This window comes from Rhincodon typus, unplaced genomic scaffold (assembly GCF_021869965.1).
Source record: "Rhincodon typus isolate 14 unplaced genomic scaffold, sRhiTyp1.1 hic_rhity00002608, whole genome shotgun sequence".
NCBI classification, from domain to species: domain Eukaryota; kingdom Metazoa; phylum Chordata; class Chondrichthyes; order Orectolobiformes; family Rhincodontidae; genus Rhincodon; species Rhincodon typus.
In genome coordinates this window covers 1-15863 of record NW_025968246.1, presented here as the reverse complement: position 1 = coordinate 15863, position 15863 = coordinate 1, and the positions used below count along the sequence as shown (strand labels likewise).

General features: G+C 41.0%; 1 protein-coding gene across 1 annotated transcript; it reads left to right on the top strand.

The window, feature by feature from the left end:
• Nucleotides 1–263: 263 nt before the first annotated feature.
• Nucleotides 264–12003, top strand: LOC125481562 (GATOR complex protein WDR59-like). The gene is made up of 3 exons (XM_048593283.1): nt 264–999; nt 6342–6423; nt 11887–12003. Exons 1-3 carry the CDS (start codon nt 695–697, stop codon nt 12001–12003), a joined length of 504 nt encoding a protein of 167 aa, XP_048449240.1. The 5' UTR covers nt 264–694.
• The last annotated feature ends 3860 nt before the right edge of the window (nt 12004–15863 follow it).

The window sequence follows — 15863 nt, the reverse complement described above, 5'->3', positions numbered from 1 at the left end:
CAGCACAATGGAACAAAATTCCACATGTAACCTGCAAGTTCTTGTTTTCCACTGATTACATTTTCTAAATCATACATGCCTGTACCAAATGTAGAACTCAGGATTTAATTTGTGCATTAGGCTTCATGATTGATTTGTTTCCTTTGCAGTTTCCTCCACTACTTATCTATTATTTTTGTTTGAAGGCTTTTGGTTTGGATCACTGAGAAGGTAATTGTTTCGTATTTGGTTAGAATAACTGCACGTGCTATCCTAATAGTAAATTTAAGGTAGATTTTGTGCTTTAGCAATGATTTTTGTTTCTGAACACAAAGCAGATTTTGTTTGCTGTTGACCAGTTTGGACTGTTGCTGACTTTAGGTTAACACTATCCACTACAAAATCTTTCAACTTGGTATGCAGTTCAAGAGTTTCTGGGTATGTCCGAAGTATTTGTTTAAACAATTTTTAGGGAGCATGATAAAATGGATCATTTCATTCACAGGCCCTTCACAGTTCAATCTTCAGCTGTGAGCCCTGGAATGAACATCATAAATTCCTAGAGAGACTTTTGAAAACACAGGATTGATTGAATTCAGGTTGGATGTGGGATCATTCTGCTAAGTGTAAACCTTGTTAAAGATGACATTGCAGTTACCTAAAGAACCTGCAACATAAAATTCAATGCTATGCCTGAGTTTAAGTAATTTAGAACATGATAGCTTTGTCCTCCCCCTCACAGTGCTCCAAGTGTTCTTTAATTTATGATAATTCTGCTTTAATGTTTGATAATTACACGATAACTAGATCCATTAGGTTAAAAACTCAATCCCTCCCAACAGAACTGACAGAGCAACTGAAACTAAGAAGCTTTTCCTGTTCACAGAAATCACGTCGATGGAAAGGAAAGCGAGAAGGAACTGACACAAACAATCGACCAATCAAAGCTGCAGGAAAAGTCATTATTCAAGACATCTCCTGTCTCCTTCCTGTGCACAAGTCACTTGGTGAATTGTATATGTAAGTGTCTGAGATACATTGCCATTATATTGGATGGAAAATGGGATATGCAACTCAGTTTTTTCCCTAATCCTCCCTCCCTGAAGGATAGATTACATACTGAGAGGATTATGCTTTTACTTTATAAAATATTAGTTCAACACAGCAAGAGTACGATATACGTTTCTGATTACTGAATTACAGGAACAGTCTAATCTCACAATTGAAGGTACTGAGCAATTTGTTAGGAATAGAGAATTTTAGCAATGAACAAAATTTGGACAGACTTGATATAACAAGGTGTAGAGCTGGATGAACACAGCAGTCCAAGCAGCATCAGAGGAGCAGGAAAGCTGACGTTTGGCCTGTCTGTCTCCTCTCCACCTATCTTCTCCTTTATCCATCTTCTATCCGCCTCCCCCTCTCTCCCTATTTATTTCAGAGTCCCCTTCCCCTCCCCCGTTTCTGAAGAAGGGTCTAGACCTGAAACGTCAGCTTTCCTGCTCCTCTGTTGCTGCTTGGCCTGCTGTGTTCATCCAGCTCTACACCTTGTTATATCAGATTCTCCAGCATCGGCAGTTCCTACTATCTCTTGGATGGACTTGAGTTACTTTCCTTTTGACCTGAACAGTCTGAAAGAAGATTTAATTGATGTGCATAGATTTATGAGGAACTTAGACAGAATAACTGAGAAGGACCTGTTTCCTTTAGCATTCAGGTCAATAAGGGAGGCATCATATGTGAGAGGCGTTGAGGAGAAGGGCTTTTTTTTTGTCCGGAGAGTGGTGAGGATTGAGTGGGCGGTGAAGGAAAAAGCAACAGATGATTGGATCACAGACTGCTATCATTGTTTCTGTTGCTTTGGTTACAAACATTACTGTTTTGGAGGTCCCAAGACCATGAACACCACATCACCTGCATTTCCCTCATTAACCCTCTCTGTTACCCCTTCACAAAATTTCACAAGTTAATTAAACATTATTTTCTCTTCAGGTATCTCTACTGGTTTTCTTCAAATAACCTACATTTATCCACGACACTGGCCTAAATTGTTGTTTCTGGAAATTTCAACAATGCCTGTACTGTAGTTGCTGGGCTTAACTTTACATCCTTTTTTGATCAAGGATGTTGTGTTTGGAATTCTCTAGTCCTTTAGAAAGTACCCCACAGTGTGAGGAAAAATGAAAAATATGGTTAGTCGCTCTGCAATTTGCATTCTTACTTCCCTCATTATCCTTGGATGCCTCTCATTCAGTTCTGTTGCATTATCCACTTCAAGTACAGATAGCCTATCCAATACCACCATCTCATCTCATTAATTCTAAACCCTTCTATTGTCTGAATTAGCTCACAATGATCCAGGTACGTGATCCCCAGTTGACTCAATTCCCCTTTCACCATTTTAATATTTATAGGTTTGCTTCTCTTATTTGCTTCTTCATCTTCCCTCTGAATCCTATTTTCTGTCAGACAAGTTGACATCCAGGGAACTGGCTTTGTTTGTCTTGTCTTTCCTTTTGAGGGAATATATCTTGAATGTGCCTGAAATACCTTTACTTTGAAGGTAGCCCACTATCGAGCTATCATTTTCCCTGCCAACTTCTGTGTTCAACGTATTGACCCAGGATTTGTTTGTTCCCCATTCATGTCCATACACACACATACACATTCATTCACAACTAGGATAGACAAGACAGAAGAAATGGACTATTTGCTGGAAAGTTGTGGGCAAAAAAAAATGAAAAGGAGGCTCGGAAACTGTTTTGTAGAGCATTTGCGCTTGGTTCAGGACAAATGACAACACCTTCCGCTCGTGAATTCCCCCTCCCACTCCCTGGGTGATATGTCCATTCTAGGCCTTCTCCAGTATCACAATGACGTCACCCCCAAACTGGAGGAGCAGCACCTCATATTCCACCTCGTGAGCCGACAGCCCAGTGGCCTAAACATGGATTTTACCAGTTTCAAAATCTCCCCACCCCAAGGCCTTTTCCCATGACCAACCCTCCCTCTCATCCCTGCCTCCTTGACCTGACACAACCTGTCCATCTTCTCTCCAGCCTATCTGCCCCCCCCACCTCACTGACCAATCCCCACCATTCCTTGCACTCACTTATCACCATCCCACTTAACTTCCCCAGCCCCACCCCTCATCTCTATTTATTTCTGAGCTCCCTTCCCCCTCCCCATTTCTGAAGAATGGTCCTGACCCAAAACGTCAACTTTCCTTCTCTTCTGATACTGCCTGGCGTGCTGTGTTCCTCCAGCTCCACACTGTGTTAGCTCTGAAAAGGAACAAAGTCTGGATTAAGAGTCAAAACCAATGGGGAAATTACCTGACTTTTGCACTTTGTTGCTTTTTGGCCATTTTCTCACATTGTTGACTGTGGTGATTCTCAAATTGGTAGCTGGTCTGTTTGATCTAGGTCTTGGCTTAACTAAAAGTTTTTCTTTTCAGGTTCTTTAATTTTATTTCTTTTTCACTCAGAAGTGTAGAGAGAGAGAGAGAGAGATCTGACTTGCTTGCAGGCTTTTGGAAGTCTGTTGTAACCTGAATCTCTCCTGTCAATCTGTGACAAAATTACTTCAAAAAGCCAATCCGAAAACTGTGCTGGGCAGTTTCTTTACTTTTAACCCAAAGGCACCTGGTAACAGCTTAGTCTGTCCGAAGTGTCCAGTCTAGTTTCAGTAAAACTATAGCTCTTTGGTAACTAAGGAATGTAACCAGAAGATGCTGGAAAAACTCAGCCCCATCTGGGAGCATCGGTGGAGAAAGAAACAAAGTTAACGTTTAGAGACTGGTATGATCATCTTCAGAAGTTGTTCAAAACTGCTGAGTTTCTATCGATGTGGGGGATGCCACCACCTTTTCGAGCAACTCGAGCTGGGAAATAAATGCTGACTAAGCTAGTGAAGCCCATATCCCATGAATGAATAAAATAAATAGTCTAAAAATCAAAGTCTGTCTTTTTTAAAATGGAGAAGGGGAAAATGTTTTCTCCAAGGTCATTTAAATGTAGAATTCTCTTCCTCAAAAAGCAGTTGTTATTAAATTTATTAAAATTTTTGATAGACAAAGGAGTCATTGGTTAAGGGGGCTGACAGGTGAGTGGAGTTGAGACCACATGTGGAACAACCTTGATTTAATTGATCAGTTGAATAGTGGAGCAGCCTCAAAGGTCCACATATCTTAACTACTGTTCCTAAGTTCTGTGTTCTTTTTAAAAACCGAAAGAACTGCAGATGTTGTAAATCGGGAACAAAAACAGAAGTTGCTGAAAAAGCTCAGCAGGTCTGGCAGCACCTATGAAGAAAAATCAAAGTTAACATTTTGGGTGGGTCTTCTGAGGAAGGGTCACTGGACCCGAAACTTTAACTATGATTTTTCTTCACAGATGTTGCCAACCTGCTGAGCTCTTCCAGCAACTTCTGTTTTTGTTCTGTTTCCTTCTGTTTTAATCCACGTGTCCAGAAAACTTGAATTATTTTTTAATTAGCCTGTTTGAACATGTTATGATACATTCCAGGAGAGGTAAGACTTAATCCTCAAACTTCTGGCCCAGGGTTGGAGACACTGCTGCTATACCACAAAATCCCCTCAAGGATCATTAAAAGTTTGAGATTTTTTGAGCAATTTAAAAATATTTAGTTTTATTTCCAAGGTACTTTTCACTTTTTCGTTCTTTTATGTGGTATGCAGATCACTTGCTGAACCAGCATTTATTCTTTATCCCTAATTGCCCTTGAAAAGGTTATGGTGAGCTGCTTTCTTGAACTTCTGTTCGATGTGGTGTTGGTATATGTACAGTGCTGGTAGGAAGGCATTTTCAGAATTTTGACCCAGCAACAATGAGAAAAGCATGATATAGTAGCAAATCAATAACTTGGAGGAGAACTGGTGGATGGTGGTGTTACCCTGCATTTACTACCCTTGTTATTCAAGGTGGTGGATGCCATGGGTTTGGAAACTACTATTGAAGAAACATTGATGATGAGTTCATACAGTTCATTTTGTACTGTTACTACTGTATGTTGTTGGTGAATAATGTGTTGAAGGTGGCGGATGGGGTACCAATCAAATGTGATGCTCTGTCCTGGACAGCATTAAGCTTCTTGCATTCATCCAGGCAAGTGGGGAGCATTGCATCACGCCCCCGAGTTGTGCCTTGTAGATAGTGAACAGGCTTCAAGGACTCTGTGGTATTCCCTGACCCGACTGTTACAGCCACACTATTTATATGCTTGGCCCATTTCAGTTTCTGGTCAACGGTCAGTCTTGGAGCATTGTCTCAAGATGATAAGGGGAGATAGTTAGATTCTGTCTTATTGAAGATGGTCATTGCCTAGCAATTTGGTTGCACAAATGTAACTTATTACTTATCAGTCCATGCCTGAATATTTTAGTTTCAAAAACTCAGAATATCAGAAGGGAATAATTATACTATGAAAACCTAAGCAACAATGAAAGAAGTTATTATTTATTCGGTTAGTAAAGAAAGCTAGTGAGGAGGTAAAAGAAAAAGACTCAACTGCAATAAATAAGAATCTGTAAGTTTTGTGCATTCCACAGTTGGTTACATACTGTGCATACAACACTGCCGCAGGCACTATGGTTCAGGTAATGAGTATTTAAACAATGTAAGAGAGAACAATTGCTGGCGCATTGCTAGTGGAGTCATTCTTCTTTCTTGTCAGAAGCTGAAGATATATCCTTTGAGGCTTGTGTTCAGTTCAGTGACGCAGAAATTTACTTTCCACGATTTTCAATTTCTTATTTGGTGAACTTCCAACCCCCACCACCACAACCTATTCAGCATATCGCAGCTTCCAAGTTTGAAAATCAGTGGGTTCCCCAGAAGTTGTGGTGCCATTGTAGTCCTCCATAATGGTGAACTTCTCTCATTTGCAACTGCGCAATCTAATCCATTGTGTTTGGATTTTCAGAAAGAATTCGATAAAATATCATACAGAAGGTTGTTATGCAAGCAAGGGCTCATGGGACTAAGAGGATATATTTTAACAAGAATTCAAGATTAATGAACAGACAGAAAGCAGAATAAATAGGTACTTTTCAGAATGACAGTGTAAATATTGGATTCTAGAAAGATTAGACCTTGGCTGAAAATAGATAGACTGAGGGCAGTCTCTCAGAATTTCTTATAGTGATGTTCTCAGTGATGAATGGCCTCTATTAACCACCTTACTTGGGTCAGGTATAACAGCAGCCACTGCAAAGTATTCTTTTTGACTCCAGTGACAATAATGACTGATTCTAACCATTTGGGCTGGCAATAGATATGTAGAAATGCTGAGGCCTGGTCGTCTTGTTTCTCTGACTTTAGTTTTTCTTTCTTGCTTTTCAGACTGAATGTGAATGACATCCAGGATACATGTCAGAAGAATGCTGCTGCAGCTTTATCAGTTGGACGAAGAGACCTAGTACAAGTACTGATCCTGGTTTCCTAACTATAGTTATGTTAAGGAAATTGAAAGGGAGAGCAGACTTATGATTGTAGGTCTAGCCCAGTCACTGAGTCTCCAGTTGTGTGGAAGTCTCACAATGTGTTTGCCTTTTGAGTAGGTTGCAGTTGTCTTGTAGAATAACATCGAATGTTCAGCACTGAAACAGACCATTTTGCCTAGCCTTTCTGTGCTGACATTTATCCTCTACTTGTTTGTTCATGGGATTGAGGTGTGGCTGGCGAGACCATTTATTGTTCATCCCTAATTGCCCTTAAGCTGGTGATGAGTTACATTTTTGACCTGTACATTCTTTGGGTTGTAGGTCCACCCACTGTGCTGTTGGGAAGGGAGCTCCAGGAATTTGAAGGAACAGCAACGTAGCTCCAAGTCATTATGGTACATGGCTTGGAGGGGAATATGGTGGTGGTGTTCCCATGCATCTGCTGCCCTTGCCCTTCGAGTTATAAGAGCCTTCAGTGGTGATGCAGTGCCATTCTTTTAGGGTGCTTTGTATGGATGTTGAGCTTGTTGAGCATTGTTGGAATTGCATTCAGCCAGGCAAGCAGTGTGTGTCTCATCACAGTCCTGATTTGTGCCTTGCAGGTGGTGAGTTATCTAATTAGGAATTCCCAGTCTCTGACCTGCTGTTGTAGTCACTGTATTTTTGTGGCTGGTCCAGTCTCGTCCTGGTCAATGGCAAGCCCCAAGATGTTGATAGTGAGGGATTCAATGATGTTGATGTCATTTAATGTGAAGAGGAGATGATTGGATTGCTTGTAATTTGTGTGATAATACTACTTGCCACTCATGTGCCTAAGCCTGGATGTTTAATAGGCCCTGCTGCATGTGGACATTAGCTGCTTCATTATCTGAAGATGGGTGGAACGTCTTTGATGAAGCATCTAAAAGAGTTTGGCCCTGTGACCTAACCTTGATGAACTGCTGCAGTGATATCCTGCGACTCAGATGGTGACATCCCGCATCACCTTGTGGGTCTGTCTACAGCACACAGACTGCCGTGGTTCAAAAAGGCAGCTCACTACCACATTCTGAAGGACACCCAGGAACAGGCAATAAAAGCAAGCAGTGACACTCATGTCCTGTGAATGAACTAAATAAAAAATCACAGGCATCTTCCTTTGTATTAAATGTGATTCCAACCAACCAATACCTTTCTCCCTAATTCCCATCGATTCTAGTTTCACTTGGGCTCCTTGATGGCATACCATGTCAAATACCACCTTGATGTTAAGGGCAGTCACATTCAACTCATCTGTGGAGTTCACTTCTTTTGTCTGTGTTTGGGCCAAGGCTGCAATGAACTTTGGAGTGGAGTGGCCCTGAAAGATTCCAAACTGAGAGTCAGGAAACCGGTTATTCCTTTGCAAGTGCTACTGGATAGCACTGTAAAAGAACTATTCAATCACTTTGATGATCAATGATAGACTGGGGCAGAATTTGTCCTATTTTTCTGCACGGTATATAACCTGGGCAATTTTCCACATTGCTGGGTAGCTGTCTAAGAAAAACTTGGGTGCAGCAAATTCTGGAGCCCAAGTCTTCAGTACTACTGCAAGAATGGTATCAGGGCTGATAGCCTTTACAGTGTTTAGTGTCTTCAGCCATTTCTCGGTGTCACTTGAAGTGAATGGAATTGGCTGGAAGCTGGTACCTGTGATGTTGATATCCTCAGGAGGCTAAGAAGAAGCATCTTGTATTTCTGGCTGAAGGTGGATGCAAAAGCTTCAGCCTTGTATTTTTATTATTGGTCTTCTGGTCCCCTTCATTGTTGAGGATCAGGATGTTTATGGTGCTTCCTCCTGTTTTTGTTTAATTTCCATCCACATTCATGCCTGCATATGACAGTACTGTAGAAATTAGGTCTGATTTGTTGATTGTGAAATTCTTGTCCTTGTCCCTGTCTATCACATGCACTTAACCTGTTTGGCATGCAATTAGTCCTGTGTTGTAGCTCTACCAGGTTGACCCCTAGTTTTTAGGTAAGCCTAATGCTGCTCCTGGCATTTCCACCTAAGGTCTTCATTGAGGCAGACTTCAGACTCCAGCTTGATTAATGATAGAGTGGAGACTATACCTGGCTGTGAGTTTCCAGTCTGTGGATGATTCCTGTTCTGCAAATGGCCCACAGCTCTTTGACCTGTTTTGAATTGCTAGATCTGTTCAAAATCTATCCCATTTAACAAGGTGGTGGTGCTACACAGCACAATAAAGAGTATCCTCAATAAGGAGACTGAACTTCGTTTCCGTAACAATGTGTGGTGGTCACACCCACAAGTGTTGTCATGGACAGATGCATCCGTGACAGTTAGATTGGTGAAGATGAGGTCAAGTAAGGATTTTTCTCCTATTGGTTTCTTTGTTGCTTTGGTCCTTTAGGACTTGGCCAGTGCTATTGCTGGTGGAATCCCTCTTAAACTACATTCTGTCCTTTCGTCATACTCGGTACTTCCTCTAATTGGTGTACAACATGGAGGAGTGGGGAGAGTGTGTGAAATGTAGCTGATAATCAGGATATTTCCTTGCTCATCTTTGACCTGAATCCACAAAATTTCATTGATTTAGGAGTTCATGATAAGGACTCTAAAGTCAACACGCTGTTGATTTATACCTTACTGTTCAACCGGTAGGAGAGAATACGTCTAGTCGTCCCAGGTAGTTTCTTGGACATTGTGGGATATTATTCTGTATGTGTGACTGTGTCGGATTGTTGCTTGACCCAATTAGGGGACAACTCTCCCAATTTTGGTGCAATTTCCCAGAAAGTTAGTTTGGAATAAAACCAGATAGGTTTTATTGTTGCTATTAGACTACCTTTTTGATTCTAGATTTTTTTTTTTAGCCAAATTCAAATGCCATCATTTGCCATGGTGGAATTCAAAGCCATGATGCGAGAACATTTGAGTTTGAACATCTGAATTACTTGTCTAGTGACATTACTAGTATGCCACTTCCTCCCTCTAAATGTATCCTACACTGCTATTTTTACTCTTAAATGTATTTATACTTCTGGCTCAACTACTCCCTGTGATAGCAAGTTGCACATTCTCATCACTCTCCTGAATTCTTTATTTCATTTTTGTGACATACGACTTTAATTTTGCTCCTGCTAAAGCAGAAATTGCTATGTGTCTACTCTATCTAAATCTTTCTAATTGAAAAGATATCCAATAGACCACCCCTCTGGATTCTCTTGACAGAAAAGACATCCAATCTTTGGGTCCTCTCTGAGGGCTTTAACCTCTGACTTTTGATGTCATCCCTTATAAAACTTTTTGGCAATCTCTCTACTGTTTCTATGGCCTTTATATTATATGGCAAATGGGATTGTACACAGTGCTCCAAATGGGGTCTAATCAAAGTTCAATACACGCTGAGTTAAACATCTAATCGTATTCCTCTCAAAATAAACTTTAGCTTTCAGTTTGGCTGAAGGTTAACTTGCGTTGATACTTTTAGTCACTTGTGTATATGTTATTGAGATCCTTCTGCGCTTCTGCACTTTAGAATTACTATTTTTCAAGTGATACAAAATGACTGTATTTTTCTCTCTCTCTCTTTCTCTTTCTTCCTTCCTCACTGTCTATCTCACATGCCCACTGTCTCACGAGAGATGGGGGGAGGGCACGTGCATGAGGAGGAGGGAGGGCATGCTCTCACTCAGTTGCATTCATGTCAGTTGTAGGAAAAATAGTAGGATCTTTACTACAGGAGAGATTAGAAATGCAGAACGGTAGAAGGTGGAGAGTGATGTTCCACAAGGATCATAACTAGCGCTACTGTTGTTCAAATTATACGTTAAGGATTTGGACCTTGGAATCAAATATGCAGCTCCTAAATTTGGAGACTAGGGTATTCAGTACTGAGACTGCAGCAAATTACAGAACAATATTTTGAAAAATTGTAGAATGGGCAATAAGAGATAATGAAGTTTAAACAGAAAAATGTGATGTAGCTGAAATAGGGAAGTTCCTTTATTTCACGGAAAATGCAAATCTCGGTCGGGTAGAGGACCAAAGGAAGCTCTGGGTGCAAATCATTGCTGCTGGAAGATGTGCCATATGTTATCAAGCCCTAAAAAGAACAAACCAAGTAATAGGCATTATTTCCAGAGGGATAGAATTAAACAATACAAAAGTTTTATATTAAACCTGTATTGAACCTTGCTTTAACACAGTTCTGGTTGCCATATTATAACAAGCATATACTGGAAACTGGAGAGGGTGCAGAAAGTATTTACAAGGATTATACCAGAATTGGTGAAGAATAAAATCAGGACAGGATTAACTATTGTTGTCTCTTTACTTTTGAAAAACTGGATTGCCAAATGGAATCATTGATGGGACATCGAGTTCATTTGGCTATTGAATATCTCCCTCTTAAAAAGTCCTAAATTTTAATAGGAGTGAATGGATGAAGAATGTTTTCTCTGGAAGGGAAGAGCATAATCAGGGGCCATCAATATCAGAGACTGACCAGAAAATCCAATAAGCTGTTGAAAAAAAGCTTATTTAGTTGAGTGAAAGAATGGAAAGAATTTGGAACATTTCACCAGAAGGAATGATTGTAATAAACAGCACAGAGACATTTAAGGGAGAACTGACAAGTATTTGACTGAGAAGGAAATTGATCTTGACAACAGTTTAGAAGAGGAAAGATAGAAAAGGCCCACTAGAGCATAAACACCAGCATGAATGGTCAGTCAGCCCGATCAATCTCCCTGGCATTTTTTTAATATAAAAGATAAAACTGAGATATTGGCAAGTGACTAATGTTTGTGGGGCACCAGAGGAACTCTATTGCACCACCTCTTGGGATTGTTTACATCCACATATAAGAGCAGATGGTTCTGTAGTTCAACATCTGAAAAAAGCTACACCTCCAAAAGTGAAGCACTCTTCAGCACTGCAGTGAAATGTGAGCATATTTTGTGATCCATTGTTGACCTTCTAACTGAAGTAAGAGTGTTCCAACTGAGCTAAAATGGGCATTTATGTGCTTTTCCTTCTTTGTTGTATCTTCACTGTGGTGAAATTGAGAATGGCTACTCAATCTTCTCTTATTTCCATTTTTTCTTGCATCCACAATTATTTCCTGTATCCTGGATTTAAAAATACAACTTTGGGACCATCAAATGCTCTCAATCTTGTGATCCCCTGTTTGCATTTTGGCATTGCACACAAGTTCCTCGATTTTGTTTTTTTTAAACTCGAGATACAACAATGGTGCTGTCTATTATCTGAAAACAGCTGACTTAGAATTCTTGATTTTATCAAATACAGTGGGACAATGTTTTGACTTTTTTTTTATTTGCTTCAACTAGTTAACTGGCAGACAAATTAATGGACCAACCCTGTTGTTACTGTATGGTCCAGTCTACATTTTACCATTCTATGGTACATACTAATGCTTTCCATTGGGTTTTAGGTGTGGTCTCTGGCTGCTGTTGCTACAGACTCCTTCCTCAGCCCCCATTCAGACCCTGATGTTGAGACACCATGGGCACGCCATCCATTTGGTCGACAGCTCCTGGAGTCACTGTAAGATTGATTTGTCTAACAGCAGTAATTATAGTTGTGACAAACTGATCTAGAGTTCAGGGCCTGGGTTGTCTGAAATTACCTAAAACCTGTATGTGTGAATATCTCAAATTCTTTTTTAACTGTATTATATGCAGGAAAATCTAAAACCTTACTTTTTAAGGAACCTTATTGACACATTGTGCTGCCATCCTGTAATTTCTTATTGTATTAAACAGTCAGTATTGAAGGCTTCTGCAGGACTATTTGCTATCTTAGTTTCAGAGGAAGATTAGCATTCATGTAGCACCTTCATATCCTTTAGACATGGCCTTTAGCTAGACGACATTGATTTAAGATAAAATTGACAAAAAAAAGTGTTGATAAAGCGAGGGGGGGTGGGGGGGAAATGTGGAAAAACCCAGGAAGTAGGAATATACTACCTGAGAATATAATGAAGGCAGATTGATTCATGGTTTTCCAGAAAGAATTCGGCAATTTTCTGAAGAGAAAAAAATTCAGAACTGTGGAAAAATGCAGGAGTGTTGGACTAGATGTATGTTCTTGCAAGAGCCAGCATGACACACTGGACTGAGTAGTCTTTGTAAGCAGAAATCATCTACTTTTAGTGATATCGGCTGTTAGATAAATATTCGCCAGGACAGCCAAGGCATAGATTTTCTCCACTTGAGAGACCTTAGTTAAATTTTAATCTGAAACATGGCACCTTTTGAAGAATGCAGGAGTTTCTTGAATTTTGCAACGAGAGTCTCAGGAATGCAGCTTGAAACTGTGGTTACATTCTGTTAAACCTCCTCTGTACCCTCCCTAGTGCAATTACATCCTTCCTGTAATGCACCGATCGGATTGATAGCAATAATGTAATTGCTGTCTAACCACTGTTTTATATAGTTGCAGCATAACTCCCTATACCTCAACTACTAAAGAGTCGCTTTTTTGCCATTTTAACCATCATCTCCTATTTTGATGCCTTCAAGGATTTGTGCACATAGACTCAAAGGCCTCTCTCTTCCTTTCTAATTTCTGAATTTCCTACCGTTTATTCTGCATCTTCACTTATTTACTCTGCCAAGACGTTCAGTGTTGAGAATATTCATAATTTTGAGCGATCCCTGCAGTTTACACTTAGTTTTATTCTGATGCTACTGCGGTTGGAGAGGGTTTAAACTAACTTGGAGGTGTGGGAAGGAGCTGATTCTGAGAGAAGCTTCAGCAGGAGGAGATGCACAGCCAGAACTAGAAGAGACAGCAAATGAGTTAGAAAGGTATAGTAAGTATAAGCCAGTTGAGGCATAAGGGAGTTTGGCAAGGTTGGTTGGTGTTTGTTTTAATACAAGGAGTCTGATGAGTGAGGCAGATGAATTAACATATGCGAGACAGCTCAATATTCTAAGGTATAGGAGGTAAAAGGGAAAGGGGGTAACACGATATTAATCAGTGAATCAGCACTAAGGAGAGATGACATCTCGGAAAGCTCCTCGAATGAAGCCATTATGGGTAGACCTTAAACCAAAATGGTGCAGTCACGTTACTGGGAGTTACAGTGAGCCCCCAAACCTTGAGAGAGAACTAGAAGGGCAAATATGTAAGCAAATTTCAGAAAAGTGTAAAAGTAATAGGGTAATGAAAGCGGGGGATGGTCATAGAATGAAAGGGAGCACAGAATTCTTAAAATGCACCAGGAGAACTTTTTTAATTGTTATTTGGAACATCCTATGAGAGAGAACAGCCTTGGACATAATTTTAAGTAATGAAACCATGCAAATGATTAAAGGGTCAGTGGGGGAGCATTTTGCAGACAGCAGTTATAACTCCATTAAATTCAAGATTGTTGTAGAAAAGGACAATAATGGGCCTGAAATCCAAGTTCCAAACTGGGTGGAAGGACCACTTTGACTAAATCTTATCTGAGCTTATTAGAGTGGACTAGAAGAAGATTGTTTTTGGTAAATCTCTGTCAGAACATGGAACACATTCAAGAAGAAAATAGGGAGGGTACAGGGCCATATGTTCCAATAAAGATAAAGAATGGGATGAATAAATCCAGTGAACCCTGGATGTCGAGAAATATGCTGGATTGGATAAAGAGAAAAATGGAGGCTTGTGGCTGATTGTGAGGGCTAAAAACAGCAGAAACCCACAGGAGGATAGGATGTGCAAGAAGGAACTTAATAAGTACATTTGGAGAAAGAAAACATGGTATGAAAAGAGAATGGCAGGTAAAGCAAATTCCCAATTTATTTCTTAAACGTGTTAAGAGTAAAAGGATAACTAGGGAAAGAGTAGAGACCATTAAGGATCATGTGCAGCATTCGAGTCTTATCAGGAAATCCAAATATGACCTCTGCAAAGCCATCAGAGATGCCAAAAGGCAGTACCAGACCAAGTTAGAGGCCCAGACCTACCAAACAGACTCCTGTCGCCTATGGCAAGGCCTAAAAGACATTACAGGATACAAAATGAAGCACCGCAAGATAGTTGGCAAAGAGACATCCCTCCCTGACGTGCTCAATGCTTTCTATGCTCGGTTTGAGCAGAATGCCAGTGGCTTGGTCATGCCTGCCCTGACAGCCCCGGACACATCTGTTCCCTCCGTCACCGCTTCAGACGTCAGATCAGTCTTCCTGGGAGTCAGCCCAAGGAAAGTAACGGGCCCGGGCGGTGTACCCAGCCAAGCACTCCGATCCTGTGCAGACCAACTGATGGAGATATTCGTCGACATTTCAATCTCTTCCTCCTACAAACTGAAGTCCCCACCTGTTTCTAGAAGACCACCATCATCATAAGAAAGTGCATGCAAGATGTCTTGATAACTACTGCCCAGTGGCTCTGACCTCAATAATCATGAAGTGCTTCGAGAGACTGGTCATGGCCCATATCAACTCCAGTCTCCGAGCCCGTCTCAATCCCCTGCAATTTGCCTACTGACGTAACAGGTCTGCAGAGAATGTCATATTCCTGCACTCATCCCTGGAACATATGGACATTAAAGATGCCTACATCAGACTACGGCTTTGCCTTCAACATCTTTACCCCTCCAGACTGATCTCAAAACTCCATGACCTTGGTCTCGGCTCCGCTCTCTGCAACTGGATCCTCAACTTTCTGACCCACAGGCCACAGTCAGTGAATATAGGTAACTGCACCTCCTCCACAATAACACTCAACATTGCAGCCCCCAACTGTAATTCCTTTACACCTATGGCTGGGTGGCCAAATTCAGAGAGACCACCATCTACAAGTTCGCTGACAACACCACCATAGTGAGATGGATATCTAGCAATGAAGAGTCAAACTACAGAAAGGAGATAGAGGGCTTGGTGATGTGGTGCAATGAAAACAATCTGTCTCCCAACGTTGGCAAAACTAATAAACTGATCATTGACTTCAGAAAGAAAGGAGGATAACACGTCCCCATCTACATCAAAAGAACTGAGTTTGAAAGGGTGAAGAGCATCCAGTTTCTCAGCGTGACGAAAACTGACAACCTGTTCTGGACTTCCCATGTAGAGTCAAGGAAGCACAACAATGTCTCCTCTTCCTCAGGCAGCTCAGAAGATTTGGCGCGTCCATAAGGACCCTCACCATTGAAAGCATACTGTCTGGGTGTATAACGGCCTGGTATGGCAGCAGCTCTGCCTAGGGACTATAAGAAACTACAGAAGGTTGTACGCACAGTCCAGACCATCATGGAAGCCAACCTTCCATCCATGGACTCCATTTACATGGCTTGCTGCTGTGGAAAGGTTGTCAACAACATCAAAGACTCATCCCACCCTGGTAATCTTCTATAACTTGTTCCATCAGGCAGGAGATGCAGAAGCCTGAACACACGCACGAGCAGGTTCAGGAACTGGACACTCT

Bases quoted from the DNA above. Each gene is read 5' to 3' on its own strand.
- LOC125481562 (XM_048593283.1), top strand. From the start codon at position 695: ATGATAGCTTTGTCCTCCCCCTCACAGTGCTCCAAGTGTTCTTTAATT. The intron at 1,000-6,341 runs GTAAGTGTCTGA...CTTGCTTTTCAG, and splicing joins TCACTTGGTGAATTGTATAT to ACTGAATGTGAATGACATCC. The intron at 6,424-11,886 runs GTACTGATCCTG...ATTGGGTTTTAG, and splicing joins GACGAAGAGACCTAGTACAA to GTGTGGTCTCTGGCTGCTGT.